The sequence below is a fragment of the Melozone crissalis genome, unplaced genomic scaffold (assembly GCF_028551555.1).
Source record: "Melozone crissalis strain CALT ecotype California unplaced genomic scaffold, PUWL_Pcris_2 ptg000034l_1, whole genome shotgun sequence".
Taxonomy (NCBI): domain Eukaryota; kingdom Metazoa; phylum Chordata; class Aves; order Passeriformes; family Passerellidae; genus Melozone; species Melozone crissalis.
In genome coordinates, this window is record NW_026535812.1 from 19,301,593 (window position 1) to 19,320,701 (window position 19,109).

General features: G+C 41.5%; 1 protein-coding gene across 5 annotated transcripts in view; it reads right to left on the reverse strand.

Annotated features, from left to right (window-relative positions):
* Positions 1-5,665: 5,665 nt before the first annotated feature.
* Positions 5,666-19,109, reverse strand: part of USP13 (ubiquitin specific peptidase 13) — a 47,579-nt gene continuing 34,135 nt past the window's right edge. For 2 of the 5 annotated variants that reach the window (XM_054282470.1, XM_054282472.1), the window contains exons 11-21: positions 17,991-18,116; positions 15,987-16,140; positions 14,551-14,725; positions 14,084-14,172; positions 13,602-13,724; positions 12,187-12,213; positions 11,331-11,474; positions 10,199-10,365; positions 9,545-9,707; positions 7,873-7,957; positions 5,666-7,229 (exon numbers count right to left, since the gene is read on the reverse strand). In XM_054282470.1, coding sequence (XP_054138445.1) covers positions 7,136-7,229; positions 7,873-7,957; positions 9,545-9,707; positions 10,199-10,365; positions 11,331-11,474; positions 12,187-12,213; positions 13,602-13,724; positions 14,084-14,172; positions 14,551-14,725; positions 15,987-16,140; positions 17,991-18,116 — 1,347 coding nt within the window. In that variant the 3' untranslated portion in view covers positions 5,666-7,135. Of the gene's footprint in view, positions 7,230-7,872; positions 7,958-9,544; positions 9,708-10,198; positions 10,366-10,388; positions 11,248-11,330; positions 11,475-12,186; positions 12,214-13,601; positions 13,725-14,083; positions 14,173-14,550; positions 14,726-15,986; positions 16,141-17,990; positions 18,117-19,109 lie in introns of those variants that run through there. The other 3 variants (XM_054282471.1, XR_008483315.1, XM_054282473.1) reach the window with 3 other exon arrangements.

The window sequence follows — 19,109 nt, forward strand, 5'->3', positions numbered from 1 at the left end:
AGGCAAGGTAAAGAGACAGAAGGAATCTAAATTTTCCTACAATATGCTGTAACTTTACAAATGCTTGCAATATGTGACAGCCCATTGAGCAAGCTTGCATGGTCAAGACTTGATGTGCTTTGATCTCTTTTCCCCTTCTACATTTACAGAATGCCATCGACATTGGCTGAACCTTTAATTTAAATAGCCTTTTTAATATCAGTAAGCTATTGTAAATTCAGAAAAATAAAAAAAATTTATAAATATATTTTATATATCAGAGTATAACATATCTAGAGTAAAATAAAACTATATAGTTTTGAGAGGCATTCTGTGTGGCTTCTTCTATATGCTGTAAACTGTTTGAAAACCTTTGCAATCTTGCATCAGTTCTTTTGGCTTTATTTTTAAGCCAACATAGAGGAAAGAAGTGATTCCAGGGTTGGCAGATCCTTTCACCTGGGCCATCTGAAGAGCCCTGCTGCTGCTGCACAGCCCTGCAGAGCTCCCTGGGCCCGTGGGGCAGTGCAGGGCAGGGCTGGGCAGCACTGCCCAGGTGGGAGCTCAGCCCCACACCTGAATGTTTACATTCCCTTACCAAGGCTCACACTGACCCAGATTCAGAATCTGAATGTAAGAACATGCTGGGTACAAAGTCAGTTTCTTACCACAGGTAACTCTGCCTCTGTATGCTTCGTGCATTATCAGCTGTGTATAATATTAAACACAGACTATAGTTTACTGATGCTTTAATTTGGTGTTTCCCTGCACTGCTGTTCAAAATAATCTATTTCCTCAAAAAAGAATGATGTGCATACTGGATGTGTTAAATTTATTAAGGTCATAGATGACTATTTGCAAAGCACCACACTTAATGTAGTATTTTTGTACTGTAATGGAAGCATGCCTTCCTTGGGTTCTTTTCCACATAATAAATTGTATTTATTAATTGTATTTATAACTGTGCAATTTTTAAATATGTTTTAAAAATAAACTTTGTCTGTGGCTTCAAATATTTCAAAATCTCTTTTCAACTTGAAAGGGTCTTCAATCACTTAAACTGAAAGGAGGGATATAAGTCTCTAACTGAAAGGATTTTTTCAATGAGGCATTCTGTCCTATTGTTTACCAACTGAACATGCTTCTCTGCTTAAATGTTAAGTCCAGAATATGCTTTTGTTCTCATTTTTCCTAAATTCATTGTTTCTCTGAGGCAGAGTTATTTTTAGAATTGATTTTTATTTCGACATGTTGCTCAATTATACTTACAACTGGAATTTATACCAGCTGAGGTCTGGCCCAAAGGGTTCTGCACATACAGCCCATATGAGGAAAATGGGAAAAAAGTAGATAAGAATTTTTCCTGAAGGCCGTGCAATAATTAAAACAGAAGTAATAATATCCCAAACCAACCTTTATGAAAAGCAAAGCCAACATGCAGTGACTGAAATCACTACTCAGGCAATTTCCCACATACCACTGTAGGAGCTGGCTCTCAGCATTTCCCAGTTCTGTCCTTCATGGGATGAGGTGAAAGTGCTGACAAGGCTGATGTCATTCCTGCTCTGCTTCTGCTGTGAGACACCAACACAGGCACAGACACGAGGGATAAAAATTCCTGTGTGTTGCTGTGGACAGGAAAGCTGACAGGCAAGCAGGGGCTGGGACAGTGACAGCACAGGGCCATGGAAAAAGCAGGATTCTCTCCATAGACATGGGGGCTGCTCCAGAAAAACAAACAGAACACACAGCCATGGTTTGCCTGCAGAAGGAAAGCTCTGTCAGAAAAAAAAACAACTGGCTAAAACCTATGGCTTTAACCAGAACCTTCCACCAAGGAACAAAAGGGAACAGACACACAAACCACACTAATCCTTAGGTTAGGACAAAATTAACTGTGGACTCTTGACACTGGTGTGTTTTGCTGGAGATATTAAAGCTAGTTTAGTTCTTTTTGCTAGTTTAGTTCTTTTTGCTCAAATGCACTGACAAAGCAGCAGCAGGAAAATCCTTTGGTTCTGTGCTCCATATCAGGAACACAGCGCTGCTGTTCTAAAGCCAAAGACAGCAGGAGAAAAGCATCAGTACCACATCCACATGCAAAACTGCTCAAAAATCACTGCTAAAGACATCTGAAAACATAATCACCCACTCCAAACAGCTGTCAGTCATGCAGTAATTGTTTTCAATGATTTTACAGCATTTCAGTAATTTTACAGGCTGTCAGTGCTGCCCTTATTTGGCTTAGGCTTGTACACCTGAGGGACACAAAGGTGCAACTTCCCACTTCAGTGAGGGGGAGCAGAGGGTGGGAACTCATCAGGTATCCATCACTGCCTCCCACAAACAGCCTGCAACAGCCAGGCACAAATCCCATACAGGAAACTCCTGGAAATTGTGAACAGAGCTGGTTAGCTTCTACAGGGAGCCACTCTCCACCTCTCCCACCTCTTCCAGTTGCCACAAGTGGTGTGAACAGCGTGGCTTGGGTTGCCATGGTCACAAGGGACATCTGTGATAGAAGAGAAAACCAAAACAGATCATTAGGTTTAGACTTCAGAAGCTGAACCATCTCTACATTTCTTAGCACTCAGCATTGAACGTGTCCTCTACTATGTCAAGAAGTGTCACTGAGGCCAGCAGATTTACCTCTTACCTCTGCTCCAGTTGCTGGTCCTGTGATCCTATAAAAAGCTGTCACCTCTCAGTCTTCTTTTTCAGCCTATTGCATCTACCAGAGTCCCAAAAGTCACATTTCTATGTGAAGTCCTTACACGTGAGGAAAATGGAGTTCTTTTTCCTTTACTGAGCAGCAGGAGAAATTTCTGACTATGAGGAATTACAGACCATGATAAAGCAGAAATTTGGAGTGAAATGACAGCACTATTCCACACAAACATTGCCAACTCTTGTGATCAAAGAACATCAAAAGGCCTAACAGTTAAAAACAAACAAACCAGTCTAACTTAAAACCTGATTTCTATTTTTTGCCATGCTGTATATCCATTCAGGGCTTGGGGATTTTACTTTTTTTTTTTTCTTAAATCCACAGAAATACCAAGAATCACAAGAAATCAAGAGTCTCACAAACCTCTCTGTTCCCTCTGCAGGGTCTTTCTAAGTAAAACACCAAATGCGAACACAAAGAGTGAGAGGCAGCATCAAAACACACTCTGTCTATTCCTCTCCAGTTCAGACAGGAATAAAGAAGCAAGAATCCACACAGTCACCAGATGTGAGAATATTTCTTTTTAATTTAAAACGGTTGCAACAACGTCATTCACAGCCTTTCTCATCTCAGACAAATACTCTCCAGAAAGTTAACAGTGCTTCAAGCAAACAACTCTGAATGGTGCAAAGTAAACCAGGACAGACACTTCCAGGATACAACAGTAAAACCACTGAAGACTGAGTAGAAATCAGACACCAATCTCAGCCATTGAGGGAGGAAGGGCAACGGGGAAAACAATAAAATGTCCAGTTACATATTTTGCATAGACTTCCAATGCATGAGAACAGCAAAGAGGATTAAAATGGCTGCTGCCAGGATGGAGAACAAAAGGAATCAGTTGGAGAGGTTTCTAAGGAAATCTAATGAGCTCTGGATGCATCCACATTTTGAATGTGTTCTGTGACCTGGTGGAGGCTGTCTGAATCTAGAACTGGGCTGATGTTGGTTTCACTTACACCAAAGTCAGTCAGAGGTAATGGCACTGAATCCAATGGAGTTACAAGTGATTGGGAGTTCAGAAAGATCTACTCTTATTTTAAAACTACAGGTCTGAATAAATTAATTTTTATCCTAATTATATTTTAGCTAGGAAGATTAAATAGGAGTTTGAGTCTACATGTGTTTTGGAGACAGGAGATTGTGACTCAGAATGAGGATTCTACTGGATCCAGCATGCTGCTAGGAATAAGAGAAGAGGAAATCAAGGAAAAGTTATTGAGTTTTTCTTCCTTCCTTTCTCCTAACCATACAAAAAAAGTAAAAATAAGTCTGAGAAATAAGAGCATTATTTACTGCCAGGTCCTGGCTTGCCGTGATTCTCAGGTCAGATTGTCTCTAACAGCTCACAGTGATTTTTCTTCCTCCATTCCTTTTTGTCAAGAAGCTCCCAGCTCACAGAGCCCCCAGCACCCACACAGGGAGTGTGCCCAGGCTGTGCCCTGGCACATTCAGCACATTCAGCACATTCAGCCTGCAGCAGGCACAGCCTGGCAGATCAGTCATCCCCTCAGTACAGTCTGTTTGAGTGGGGCTTCTGCAATGCTGGAGTCTAAAAAAACCCAAAACTCCTCTGCCCCCCATGAGGCTGAGGAGTCAGGAGTTTACATCCTGCTCCTCCAGGTTCTTGATGTTCTTCACACAAAGCCCATCACAAAAGGGAGACAACTTAACCAGCCACATGACAAAGGGAGGGAGGCCACTGTTTTGGGAGAGAATAAAGTAATTCCTCAAGCACCTGACTGAAGAACTTCTAACATATTTTTAACTGCTAAATTTTAGAAAACCTGCAATCCTTTCCTCTAAACTGCTCCCTGCACTCCTGACTAACTTTGGTTTGGGCAGGAAAAACACAAAAGTGATGAAATGAGAAGAACCCCAGGACCTGAGCTGCTCCAATTCACTCACCACAGCCAGCCAAGGGCCCTCCCCTTCCAGCCACCATTTCCAGTTTATCACCCTCCAAATGTTCCTCCTGAGCCCAGGCAGCTGCACAGCCATCACAGCCCTGGGATGCACCAAGCACTTTGCAAGATTCCAGCTCCATCCTTGACCCTACAAGACCAGCCATGCTTCCAGTTGGGCAATGAACATGGGGGTTACTCAGCTGGCCTTTATTTACCCAATATTTCTAAATAAAAAGGCAGCAGTCACCAGATCTTGGTGGTTTCTAAATAGCCCTTTAAGTTCATGAGGCAAGATGAAGCTGTTGTGTTGAACTTCTTTGGAATATACATGGGAATTTTAAAAAAAGAATTAAAAATTAAAGGAGGGGGGGGGGGGGAAGGCTTTTTCTCCTTTTTCTACAGCCAGAATGAAGAAACACACATATATACAGAAGTTTTGCTCTTTCACTTTAAATAGAAGATGTATCACTGCATAATTTGCTGATCCCATTTTCAAACCTGTCACTTTCTGGTGAAGTCCTCAAATATCCAAAATCTGGAAGAAGCAAAGAAATTACTGGCAGCTTTTATTTCATCCAGAACTTGTGCTCAATAAGCACAAGGTAGCTGAATGTCACAGGAGCCACCCATTAATGTGCCAGGACACTGCACTAATGTGTCCACAAGAGCTCTAAGAGCAAGGAGCTCTCCCAGCAATGAGACACCTTTACACTCTGTAGAATTATTGCACTGGAATTTCTCTCACAATCTTTTATGATCCAAACCTGATTAAAATCCTAATAGTGTATTTTGGCTCTATGTGCGGCTTTATGACCAGAGGGAGAATTATTTTTCCCCAGACAATGCAAAAACTAAAATTCCCTTCTCATAAACAGATGTTTAATTTGGGTTATCTTCTGTAGTGTGTAGCTGCCTGAATTTTGCTATTAAAACTTGCAGGCACGAACAGCAGAGAAAAAGTAATGACATCTCTCTGGCTCTCCTGCACCCTGCAAAAAAAGTTGGGTTTTTTGGGTTGGTTTTTTTTTACTGCTGCAATTTATTTTGAGGGCTTGGTAACATTGTACAAAGCAACTCCAGCAACAGCCTCTAAGCAGTGTCCAACACTGGGAACCTTTGGGTTATTTTTCCAGAATCATGAAAGGTTTTGCACTCACCATTGTAATTTTTCTAGAATGAGTGTTTTCAAATATAATTTTAAAACCCACATATGCATTCTCACCTGTGAAAAACACTTAAATAACACCATAAAAATTTTTAAAAAAGACAGGAAAGGCCAGCCCCTGCCTACCCACCCCATCATCCCTGCCAGAGATATCAGACCCCTTTTAGAAGGTGTCTCTTGAAGAGATCAGATTATTGATGCATTTGCAAGTTTAAAGAAAGTGAGAATATCAATTCAAGGGGGTTTTCATTGTGGTGTTTTTTTTTTTTTTTTGTTCCTGTTGGTTGCTGTTGTTTTGGCTTGGTTTTTTAATGGAGGAAGAGAGGGGTAAATCAATAAATCGGAAAACTCACTGAGCAATTTCCCGCATTCAGATATGAAAGTCAATATTTAAGCAATCTTTAGCAGAAAGCAGGATTGCACTGCAAGTACTTTGTCAGGGAGTTGATTTCAGACGGAATATGAGTGGTCTAGATACAAATTTCCCTGACATAAATATAATGGGACATTAAACCCTTCTTTACCTCCTCCATATGAAAACAAAATTTAAATAACAGCCTTGCCTTTCCTGAGGGTGTGCATTTAATTTCATAGTCAGAAATTCTGCTGCTTTTAGCCATCTGTAATCCTGAATCTGTTGGTAGAACTTACTAAATAAACATTCAAGTGAAGATGAAGAAACCTATGTCTGCAAAAACAAAATTTCTCTTTGGCAAAAAATGTACAGGGCATGACAGGAGATTGCTCCTGTCTCCATCAGTCTCTCAGGCTTAAGCCTGGAAAAGTCAAATCAAGATACTGTACCACTGAATTCCAACAGATACAACTTCAGCTGACTTTTCTCACTGCACTGAAAATGATCTCTGGAAAAGGACATTCTGCTCTGAAGAACAGCCACAAACCGCCTCCCTTCAAATGATTTCTCTACATGATCTGGACTCTGGATGCAAACACAGGCTCCCAGTCACCAAGGACACAAAAATCTGTTTGTGCTCTTCAGAGGATGCACGGGCAGGACAGGCAGGAGCTGGGCTGAACTGTTTCTGCTCAACACTGAAGCTTCCATATTCTCCACACACTAGCTGCAAACTCCACCAGAAATCCACATGGCCTGCAAGGTGTATAAATTTAAAACAATGTCCTATACAGCACCTAATAGAAATCTTCCATCTAACACTTAAGGCGGCATCAAATGATTGTTTTTAAATACACTATAAACATCCCATGGTTTCCTTTGCTTTTTGGCAGTCCAAGGGTTAAGGGGTCTTTTGTTGGTATTAGATTTTTATTGTAGGCTTTTTTTGGGCAGGTTAAAAAGGCTTATGGCTTCTTAAGGCCAGGTGATAGATTTGAGGCCTAACTTGGTATCCTGTGGTAAAAATAAATGTAGCCCAGGTCTTTGGGAGGTCGTTCTGAGGCACAGACTCTAAGGTCGTTGTAGATCACCCATCTGAAAGGAAAACAAGATTGATTACATTCCAGGAGTGTAAAAATCACCACAGATTTATCAGAGACTTCTCAGACCCAAACCTCAAAGAGTTTAAAATCTAAAATTAGGCATTGCAATGAGAACAAAGGATCAGAGGAACAGCTGAACCAGCTGCCAGAATCAGGAACTAAAAGGGAGGAGGGATATGCAGAGGAATGTGTATTTACAGCTCAAATGAAGGAAAATCAGGGATTCCCAATGTCAAATAATGGCAGCATATCAGAATCACAACAAGATCAGCACCACAGTACCAGCAGCACTGGTATCAGCCCATGGTTCCATGGCTTTCTATTCATGGGCAACAAAAGGAAGTTGGGAAGAGCTCAGACAAACTCAGCCAGATCCAGAACCAATGCCCCAAACTGAACAGAGATTTGGAATGGCCAGCACAGGAGAGCCAATGGTACATTTCACAGACATCAGTGGGATCAGAACTGACTCATCACATCTGTGACAATTTTAATTTTTTTGGTGGGAAGCCTCCAGATGGTAACAGCCCATGTTGTCTGCCATGAGCATGCCCTGCTCTGTACAGATTCTTCAGATCAAATCAATTGAAATCAAACATTTGCTGATCCCACGTGTCTCCCCCAGCTGCACTCACCTTCCCTCCTTTCTGAGGTGACAAACGTAGTGGCCACTCATTGTGGATGTTCCCATGTGGCTGATGAACCCAAACAGCTCATACCCTGTTTTAAGAAATACAAATGGCACCCTAAGTATTTCACTTCTATCACTGCAGTATGACTCCAGGGGAAATGTTCTTTCTAATACTGGAGAAGAAGCTAAGCACTCCCAACACAGACTCTGCATCCCCAAACTCAGTTTCTGTTAACACTGCAGCATGTTTCCAACTTAACTAGTGGCTCAGATTCACTGTGAAACATCAAACCAATCCAAATCAAACCCACAGAGACCTGTGCACATACAGCAGGGCTGTGATCACAGCCCCTGCTAGGAAAGAAAACAGCAGATTCATTCCCAGTTCACAGAGAGCACCACAGAAAGTGCCAAGCAGGGAGCTCATTCTGCACACAAACTAGCTATGTCTATATGTGTGATCACAGATCTCCTATAAATCAAAAACCACAGAAGTCTGTATTTCAGCATAGAAGAGAGGACAGGAAAGAAAGCTCTTCCTTTAACACAAGGACAATTTTTAGGCTTAAAGTCTCTGGAGAGTTCAGCACTGGTTCTTGATCCCCACCCATTCATGCCATTCACCTGAATTACCACTAAAACTAAAAGGGTTCCTTCTTTCAGGGTATTGCATAAGGACATGGGCCTGGATTTTGCTGGAGAGGGCTTTCTGGAGCTATTCCACAGAATCATGTTTGTTATCAGGATTTCAGGCACTCAGTAAAGAGTCGCAGTCTATAAAGGCTAAGTACCACAAAAAATAATTATTCCAAGTTTGGGGGTTTTTTTTTAACTTAGCAATAAGCAATGTTTCCAATGTCTCCAAAATATTTAAAGTTGATATTTATAATTTTAATCTAACAGTAGCAACCACAGACACAAAAATCAAATTGCCTGGTAATTTTTTTCCTAGACCTTTACATTCAAGACCAGAAGTAGAAGTTTAGAACATACTACAGTTATTAGAACTCATCACTAAAGACCCTTCAAAAAACTTTCTGGGACATCCTTAGCACCACCACTGAGCTTTTGTACTCCAGTGCTGTGACACCTCCAGGAGGTTCTTCTCAACTTTGCCTGCTGTACATCAGCCCCATCTTGTGGTTTATTTAGCAGCAGTGTGACAGAGAATCTCAATCAAAAGAAAACAAAACATGCAGGACACCAACTGTACTTGTGGTAGTGTGAATAAGGAATTTGGTTGAAGGGATTATCAAACTTCCCAGCAGAGCACAGGAGGACAGAAACTCAGGTGGTCTGTAGCAGCAGTGCTCTCTTTAGGATGCTCAGCCTCTGAAGATTTCAATATTCTAGCTTTTCTTTGTCTTTTTTTCTTATAGCAACAGAACAAAAAGTAAACCTAGGCCAAGAGAGACTTGTGTGCTCTAGTAGCAAAAAATTTTGGGCTCTGGTTATTCAGTGAGTCCAAGCAAAGAGTTTTCTGAGCAATGACAGCCCACAGAACTCCGTGGCCCACAGAGCTGTATCAGCCCCAGAAACAAAACTGCAAGTAAATTGCCTGGATCCTGCATGAAAGAACCCACAATAACTACTTTCAAAACTGAAAGGAGCTCTATGAACGGGGTGGGTGTGACACAACAGAATGGCAGCCAGGTCTAAGCTGAAGCAGAACTTACTTCCAGGGCCATCTTTGATCCTGGGTCCCTCTGACCCTGTCTCTGCAAGGATATTGGCATTGGCATTGTTCTCCATATCCATGGTGTCCAAAGCAGGGTCACTTTCTTCCTCAGGGTCAGGGTGGCTGAAGATCCACTCCAGTGCACGCTCCAAGTTGTTGTTCTGCCAGTCACACAATCAAAAGAGCAGCCTTTAATACACTCTAACACCACACTGCCACTCATCAGCCTTTGAACAGAGTAAGGATCATATTTACTGCATTTAAAAATTGTAAGATACCTCCACCTCCGTGGAAAATCGTATTCAGCAAGCACTCTGCAAAAGCTTGACATATAGAAAAGAAATAATCCCACAATTAAGACCCACAGCCCCCTGCTCTTATCTTGCAGACACACAGTCTCCAAGCATCCAGGTTATTTTTCAACAGGTTGTAAAAGCAGGTAAGTTTTCCTCACTTTACCATTCCAGTGAAGTACACAAAGCACCTTTCCCACTCCAGAAAAGTCAGGAATGCCACACCTTGCCAGGATAGCTCCAGGCTCACCATGCATTAACTGGATATTTGCACATTTCAAAGGCATCTGAGCACCCACATGCACAAAGCACAGAACATGAAACAAAGCCCCAGTGCTACCAATAACCCATGAACTCACTGTTGCCTTCAGCGCCTGAATTGCCACATTCCTCTGGAATCCCATGGAAATGATGATTGCAACCATCTCTTCAGGAGGCTGGTTATCTAACCCTACAGCTCCTAAAGCAGCTGCCCCACTGGAAGCAACTTCTCCAAATGCAGGTATGACCAATGGCTCAGCAAAGTCTGAAACAAGCAAACATTCATCAGTTCCTTCTTTTGCCTCACTTAACTGGAAAGTCAACAACAAACATGAACAAACAACACACAGGACCTCAAAAGCAGTCCTGAAATCAATGTAAGTTCATTTCACTGGCATCTAATTTCACACTTAGATGTGTGGAAAGCCTTAAAAACAACAAAATGAATGTGCACTTTGCAAAATATCTAGGTGCATGTGCTCATACTGAGCAGACTGGAGTAAGTCAGCACATTGCAGAAGTGAAACAACTGCAGGAAAGCAGCAAAGATTGGTATGGAAGCAATGATGGCATCAGGATAATAGACAACCCAGTGCACAGATGTAAAATGAACTGATTCCATATCTGAAAATGTCTGCTAAGCCCAAGTGAAACTCATTCCCCATTTACACAAGCAACACAAAAGCTCATGGTGAAGCGTGAACTCAACCAAATCTGGGGTTTCCTGACAAGGGAGTTCTCAGTGCTGAATCATGAGTCCAAACTTTGCAGAGATGAAACACAGGAAGTGGAGAACATCTAGCAGCCCTGTTCATCACCAGACAGCCCAAGTATGGCATGAATGCTCCAGCCTGAGCTAGAGAAGGCTGATATGGAAGGAAAGCATCCAGACCACAGGATTCTTTGTACTTACACTTGGTCACAGGTCAGCTTCCCCCTTAGCAGCACGGACCTAGCCAAAGGGTGGAAACAGAGCTGGCCCACACCAGTGGTGAGGACATGACTTCTGGTGCAGCTTAGTTTGTTGTCTTCTTCTAGGCAGAGGACACCACATAATGGTCAAGATCTGCACATCCCAGGAGCAGCTTAGGAAAATTCACTCACACCTCCAGGTTTCCCAGGTGGGGAAGGGGGGGCCATTGTTTCTCTGTCACACATTATAAAATTTCTACTGACTGGCAAAATCCACAACCAGGAGCTGAGTTTAACTTACAGCCTCCAGTGACTGACCTGGCTCTTCCATGTGTGCAATGATCCAGTTGAAAGCAACTTCAGCACCCAGGTTGCCGGTATAGTACACAGCCTTCCGACACGCCTCCAAAGGAAAGCCCATCTCTGCCAGCTGCATTACTGAAGACTCATCAATATCTAGGGCTGCAAGAAAGGACCTTCTAAAATATAAAAGTCTCATTTCATCCATTGCATGATATTTCTTATTGTTACTCACGGTGCCATATATTAGAGTACAGACTGCTTGGATTTGGTTTAGTACTTCAATAAACCCACAGCCATCAGAAAACAGCCTTGTACAAAGCATGACAGTAGTTATTATAGACTTACTGATAATCTTTTGTCTCACAGAGACACAGATCCTCACACAAATCATTAAATCTGGATGAATTCCTACAGGATTCTATTTCTTTTAAAACACTTCAGCACTGGATTTTAAGAGGTGAGGAAGTCAGGTGCTGAGCTCAGCTAGAGATGGCAGCCAAAACCAAGCCCCTCTCAAAGGCAGGATGTTGCAGGTTAGAGAAATAGCAGCTGCCAGATCTGGCAGCCTCTGGATGACAGGGTCAGACAGCTTTATGTGAGATCAGAGTGCAGAGGGATTGAGTGGTTGTGACCCCCAGGACTGCAAGATCCTCCTGAGGTGCAGCAGGCAGAGGAGCAGCTCATATTCTGGCTATACCAACCCTCAAAGAGAGTCCTGCACACATGGAATGAACACTGAACAAGCACAGAAATCAGCTTTTATTTGGAAGCATGCAGGGCAAGGCTTCATGCATCTCTGTGAAGAGAGAGAAGCCATCAGCTGAGCAGAAGCAAAACAATTTTTTCAGCAGTAGAAAAATGAGATACGTACACTCCACGAAATGGTTCATCATGTGATCTGAAAATTAACAATGGAAAAAAACAGGGAAAAGGCTAAGTAGATCCATATGGGTAAAACAATTCCATATTTTTAAAATCATAGAAATATTTGACCTCATGGAGACAGGGCAGTTTCATCCTTGTTTCCCTGATGTTTTTGCCATGAATTAGAGCAGGGATATTTCTGCTCAGTAATTGTTTCTCCTAACTCAGTACAGAGCAAAGTGTCACTGATACCATAAACCAGGAGGAAATAAAGCTGATGGCTGACGTAAGCAAGAATCTTTTTAAAAAAGTACCATCACACATGCACTTACACTAAAACTAGGTCAGTCCATTCAGCAAGAGGGTAAGGAGGTAAAGGCCTTTGTGAGGAACTTACACAGATAAGGGATGGAATTAAAACCTTTAGGGAATTGAAGTTTGTCATATCCTTGCTCTGCACACAATTTCAGGTACTAGCTTTCTTTCACATACATACAGCATGGTATTCTGCCACCACTATTATAAATCTCCAAGCAAATGGGGCCACTCATGTCATGAGAGCAGCTGCATTACTGGCTTCACATTAAATACTGAGGCACTCAAACTTCAGTCATCTGGGGAAAGTGCAGCCACCTGGGTCTAAGGTCACACCATAAAAACATGATTTTACTTGCTATAAACCATTTATTCTCCAGGGAAACCCAGGGAATAAAGAAAGAGGATATTTAATATTCTTGTTTCTGAATAAAAGAAACAGTATAAAAGAAAAAGTATTCAAGGAAAAAAAAAACAGCACAGCATTTTAATCACTTCTCTTTCTTTCTTCTCCATAAACATTATAATCAGCTGTTTGTCATCTTCTCCTTGAGACAGAGCTTTTTTTTTAATGGCAGCCCATATACATCCAGAGAAGAGGACTGTGCATGCAGGCACAGCTGCTAGGGTCGAACAAGTCTTGTATTTTTAAAATGAGTAAAATTTAGAGTCTTAGCCTATGCCTGGAAAGCTGTTCTCTTAAGCTGTAGTCCTTTGTGTATTAAGTACTGCTGTGCTGTGCTGGACCTGGGAAGGTCACAGTGACTTTACTCCAGGGGAGTCATGGGCATGCACTGAAGGGTCTCTGGAGAGAGTCAAGGACAGCAACAGCAATTATTAAACCTTCTAGGGAAAGAACTCCCTATCCATAGCAAGGGATCTTTAAGATCCCCTCCAACCCAAAAAACTCTGTGATTCTATAATAAATCCCCAAAACAGGAAAGCTGGAAGAACTAGGGTTGTCCAGTAGGGAGCAAAAAAGGCTGTGGGGTGTTTTGAGAGTCTTCAATTACAGAAGCACAGGGCTGGGTTTTTGTTCATAGCTCAAGAGAATCCCCATGTGCTAGAAGGAAAGGGGAATACAGGGGAGAGTAAGTCAGTAAATACCTTTTGGGTCATCAGGAATGACAATGGGAGGAGCAATGTCTGGGAGTTCCTCTTCTCCTGGCTGGAGCCCCCTGGCCCGAAGGTGAGTGATATCCAGGAAATCTGGCATGTCAATAGAAACATCTGCAAGAGCAGAGAAATGGGCTTAGCTTCTGCAGCCAGCAAAATGACCTTATGGTGCAACCTACCCCTTCAGAGAGGGGACTCTGGTACTCAAAGTACAGGAACAGCCAGGATTCTCCTTCTGAAAAGAGCTTTTTGAGAAATATGGAATGCCAAAGCACAATTTAACTAGCTCAGATTACATGAAACTGTGTTTTAACTCCACAGACCTGATGGATTGGTTAAATTTATTGTAAAAGGGAAAAAGATTCAATTAGGACCTTCACAGTACAAACTTATTACTTGAGTCAGGTCTTCACTACAGTGTGCACATCTTATTAATTATCTGGGATAGAAAGGTAAATAAAACAAGCACATACCAAGCTTTTTGGGTATCCAGTCAAGGCCAAAGGTGAATTTCTTTATCTGCACCACTAAGTACTCAGGAAAGGAAGCAAAGCGGGAAGTCCTGGGAAGGACAAGAAACAGAATTCATTGAAATCAGGCAACAGAATCCCCAGCAGCACAGATCCCAGTACCTCACGCACACTGAATGAGCTATTGCTGCTTGACACAAAGGATCCAACCCTACAAGCATTTAAAGTTCAAGTTCTCAACAACCAGACCGAATCACTTCTTGGACTCTGACCATTGAGAACAATTAATTTCCCACTCAGTTCATCATTACAACTCTTGCAAGGCTGGATCTGCACATCCCACTGATGAGCCCCAACACTAATGTGATGCCAGAGCTCACTGTGCATTTGTTTGTTTCTCTCTGCACCATGCCCAGGTAGGAAGATAAGCACAGAGCACAGTTTTTAACAGGCAGGCAAACACCACTTACTTAACTCCAGCAGATTTTGCTTGAAGGGCACTGCTCCAGAAGTCCTCCACATTGCTGGGTTCAGAAAAGGCCTGCAGACAAGCACTAAATGGGATCTTGGCACGGACCAGCTCTGGCAGAGGCCTCCTTGCAGCTTCTGCTTCTCGCCTCTTCAGTTCATAGGCAATTAATTCATCTGAGAAATACACACAACACTAGAAGCTAATGAACATTGTCATGGTTATGTGCTCCTCATCAGGCTTATTTCTGCAAGTTTTAGAAATGCAAAAACCTACTTAGCAATAATAGTTTTACATACTTTTAACTAGACATCAAATCTTTTTGTCTGCATTGGGGTCAGGAGCTACACTTACAGCCACATCTCTAAGGTTTCTGTTCATGGTGAAAACACAGAACTGGAGGACACAGGCAATGAAAACTTGGCCATGACAGCCAGAATCCTCTGTGAACAGTAATACCACTCACCCACTTTATCAGAGCTCAATCTGAGTTGGAAAGTTATTGCTGTCTATCTGTGTCATCTGACTTTTTACACAGGCCAGGATTATGTATGATCTAGAAAAAATCTTGACACTGGTAAGCTGAGCAGTGCCATATGTTAAATTCACAAACTAATCTGTCTCCTGAGTCATTACCTGGAAATAATATGTACTTTTATAAGCAACAGAGTCATCACTGAAAGAGATTAACAAAGAATGAAAAGTTCTCCTAAACTTCTTGTCCAGTGCAAGGAGTTGTAGGCTAGGTAAAAGTAGGTAGAATTCTCTACCATGTGGTATTTCATAGCATCTCATCAAACAACCAAAATAGAACCTTCTGGTTTTAAAATACTTTAAATGTTCAGATTATGTAGGAAATCAGAGGCACATCTCCCTTCATGTTCCTGTGATGCCCCCTTCACTTCTACCTCAAGCATGCATTTATTATGTTATTCTGCAAGGCTCTTCACCACTGACTGCAGATGAAACCACATTTTGTCAGTGCCTTCCTCCTGCTCCCAAGTGTTCAAGCCTCCTTGGCCATTTTCTCCTTTACAAACAAGGGTGCTTTTCACAGGCATGAGGAAAACACTCCTGCTTATTAAATCAACATCCAATAGTTCATCCTCCTTCCATCCACCCCTAAAGCCCAGAACACCCAAATTGTGTATTTTAGATTTATAGATTAAAACTACCTTATACTCCTATTCTGTATTATCACATTAGATCTTATAATATTCTGCTAAAGAAAAGAAAGCAGATTTGGGTTTTTGGTTGTTCTTTGTGAGTGTGTGCTTTTAAAAGATACAAATTAGCTGGTATGTTCAGCTCATTTTTATAATGAAGATGCTTTCACAAACTGTTTCACTGTCCAGGATAAAGGCGATTCAGCGCTGGTGGGGTCTCTGGGCACAAAGTGGCACATCCCTGGTCAAGCAGAGCAGTTTGCCCCGTTACCTTTGTTGGTGGCTGCCTCCATGGCCACGGGGAGCTGCATGATGTAGTCCACCCTGTGCGTGTAGCGCACCTTGCGGGACTGGCAGCACTGCGTGCGCTCCTCCACCAGGAACCGGAACACATCGCTGGGGTTCTCCGAGCCTACGGGGTTCCTCTGAAAGGAACAGCACACCAGGTCACTCCCGTGCCTCTTGGAACCCTGGCTGCTGAGGGTTTCAGACCTTCTGTGCTGACAGACACTGACCCCCAAGGAAACACTGCATTTGACCTGAAGCCGTAGAGGAAAGTTCCAAAATTGAATGATAGGACTGAGATTATGAGTGTGGAGTTTGGATAGAAGTGTGCAATATCACATGGTAGAAAACATAGATTTTAAGGTTTTAGAATGTGGTAATATATATAAAGCAAAAGGAAAGTTCATCTTCTTCTCCATAGGTTTAAGTAAGGTTTTAATTAGATTAAAAAGTCAGCATTGCGGAGCATGAGTAGTTAGTTATAAAAGAAAGTATGTTAGTTATAAGCTTAAAAGTAAAAGTAATTTAGGTGTCATTTCTTAATTAGACAGTTTATCCTTAAAAAGCCTTGTAGAGAAAAAGATACAACTCCATTTTTACCTTGTTAGAGAGAAGTACTGTAAAACTCACAACTTGTAAGACTATAATATAGGTAAGAACTAATAAACATCTAAGTCCAAACAAGAAATGCCATCTCACAATTTAATCCCAATCTTAGCAGAGAAAGGAAACAAAAGAATCCACATGTGGTGATCACTAAAATGACCAGAAAATCCAAAGGCTGCTGGTTGTTTTAAGGCAAGCACAAAGACACTGATCTGGCAGCTCAGCTCACACTGGACTGTGTGCAGAGCTCTGTCCCCTACAGAGAAAACCACCACAATCCACAAGTTCTGCACTCACAGCAGCATCTTTCTACACACAGAACTTGCAGGGTTTGTTCCTGAGAACATACAAGATCCTGACTGAGTCAAGGTGAGCAGAAGGTAGGAAGGTGGCAAGTTACAGTAAAGACAGAAAGCTCAGAAAAATAACATGGAGCATCCTCTCAGCAAACAGAGTTGCTCCTACCACTCTGAATATGCACTGAAACAGAACAAGCAACTTGTAGTTCATTATCTAGATGGGAATGTCATGCAAATAATATACCTCCTCCTTGTTGTTCATGTTAATGCCTGTTATCAGGCAAGAAACAGAAAAGTCTCTTCTAACCACCCTATAATCAGTACATGCATTTAGGGATGTGGAACATTATGCATACAAATGTGAGTAACTTCATCTAGAGACTGAACCCATGAATAAATAGCCTTGATTCTTGGGGAAAATGGGAAACGAGGGAGGAAGGGCAGACAAGAAATGCTTTACATCAAAACTGCATGTATTTGTAAATTCCTTTTCAGAAAGACAGCATTAAAATTCACAGTATGATTCCTTTACACACAGCACTGAGCTGGAGCTTGGTGGAACTAAAGCTTTATACAGAAATATTCCACTGACAAACAGCCACTCTGCTTTCAGCAGGGGAATCCTTCCTCCCATGATTCAGTAACATACAGCTGGGATTTGTACAACAGCTGGACAGGGTAATTAATTTGCTCCCAACAATTATAAGAACTTGGAACAATAACAATAATAACCATAATACCCAATTCATTGATATTCTCTGGCACATTTCAATATGATAAACAGGAACAGCAATTTAAAAGGTCACACATGTTTATGAATTTTATAGCCTGTACATTGAAGCTTGACCTCTTTATATTTAGCAGCACCACTGGCCCTGCTCATGGTCATGCAAGAGTCTGAAGTAAAGAAGACGAAGAATTAAGAAAGCAAATGTTTCTAAAACAAAATACAGTGTAATTAGTCCCACCTTCTACATATCTAAGGCTAAAAGTAATATAACTAAAATATGAGCTACTCATGTAACAGTTTTGGCTTCATTGTCTAATATAACCAGAAAAAGAAGTAGCAATTCAGGTTTTCTCACCTCTACTAGATTTATCAGATGTAGGAAAAATTCCTGTGCATCTTGTTGTCTATTAGAGGAAAATTCTGGGTGGCCTTTACTTATAAAAGCCTTGAACATTCGAGGAGATATTCCATTGTGTTGAGGCTAAATGAAAGAGAGAAAAACCATTTAAAAAGGGATTTTTATTCAATCATGAACCAAATATCTCAAAGTTACTCCACTAAATCTATCTATGGCCCATTTCTGGCACTGGAGGAATGATAGCTTCCATTTCACCTATTTTTCCATTTTAATAAAAATGGGAAGGGTCCTGAAACAAGATTTGAGGGGGTTCTGGAATATGTTTTATGGCTTAGTTCCTGCAGAACTCACTCTACCTGTCCTTTGGCAATTGGCATTTTAAAGAGATTACTGGAGGTTTTTAAAGGTTAGTAATTTTCAGAAAGGCTGAAAGCCTACATTGTTATATAACATTTGATATTGCTTTCAGAACCCTGTGCCAGAGCATTGAAGCACTTTGGTGTATCAGCTGGCAGCTTTCCTCAGGACAAAACCTTCCAGAGAGCTGTGCAGAACCAAGCAGAGAACATCTAATGTGTGCAGCATGCATTCCCAGGTGAGTTTTTAAGAGCAGACATGAATTTGCAATTTGCAGGTGATGGTCATGTTGAAAAACCATAACTTACTGCCTTTGGCCATTCAGTTACATCTGAGCAAACTGCCCTAAATTAGAAAACCTCTGTCTTCCAAGACAGTCCTGGTTTTGACTTTCTAATCCTTTATACCCCTTTAAGAATCTCTCCAACCATTCCAGATCCTCAAGACAACACTAGCTATTACACTTGTCAAATAACATTTTTGAACGGGTCAGAATCTATTACTGAGATTTGCCCTCACCTTCCATGAAAGCAAATAATTTTCTGCACAATCCAAGCACAAGTATAACCTTTAGGAGCTCTCAGAGGCTGTTAAAAACTCAGCCAATTTCATTCCTTACTACATATGAATACAACAATAGAAAAAGCAGCATGAAATGGAGGCCATATAAAATACACACTGGAAGAGTAAATTCTTTTTCTTTATTTTACCAGGGTGCAATATTCATTGAAATCAGAAGCAGATTCTCATTTTTAAATG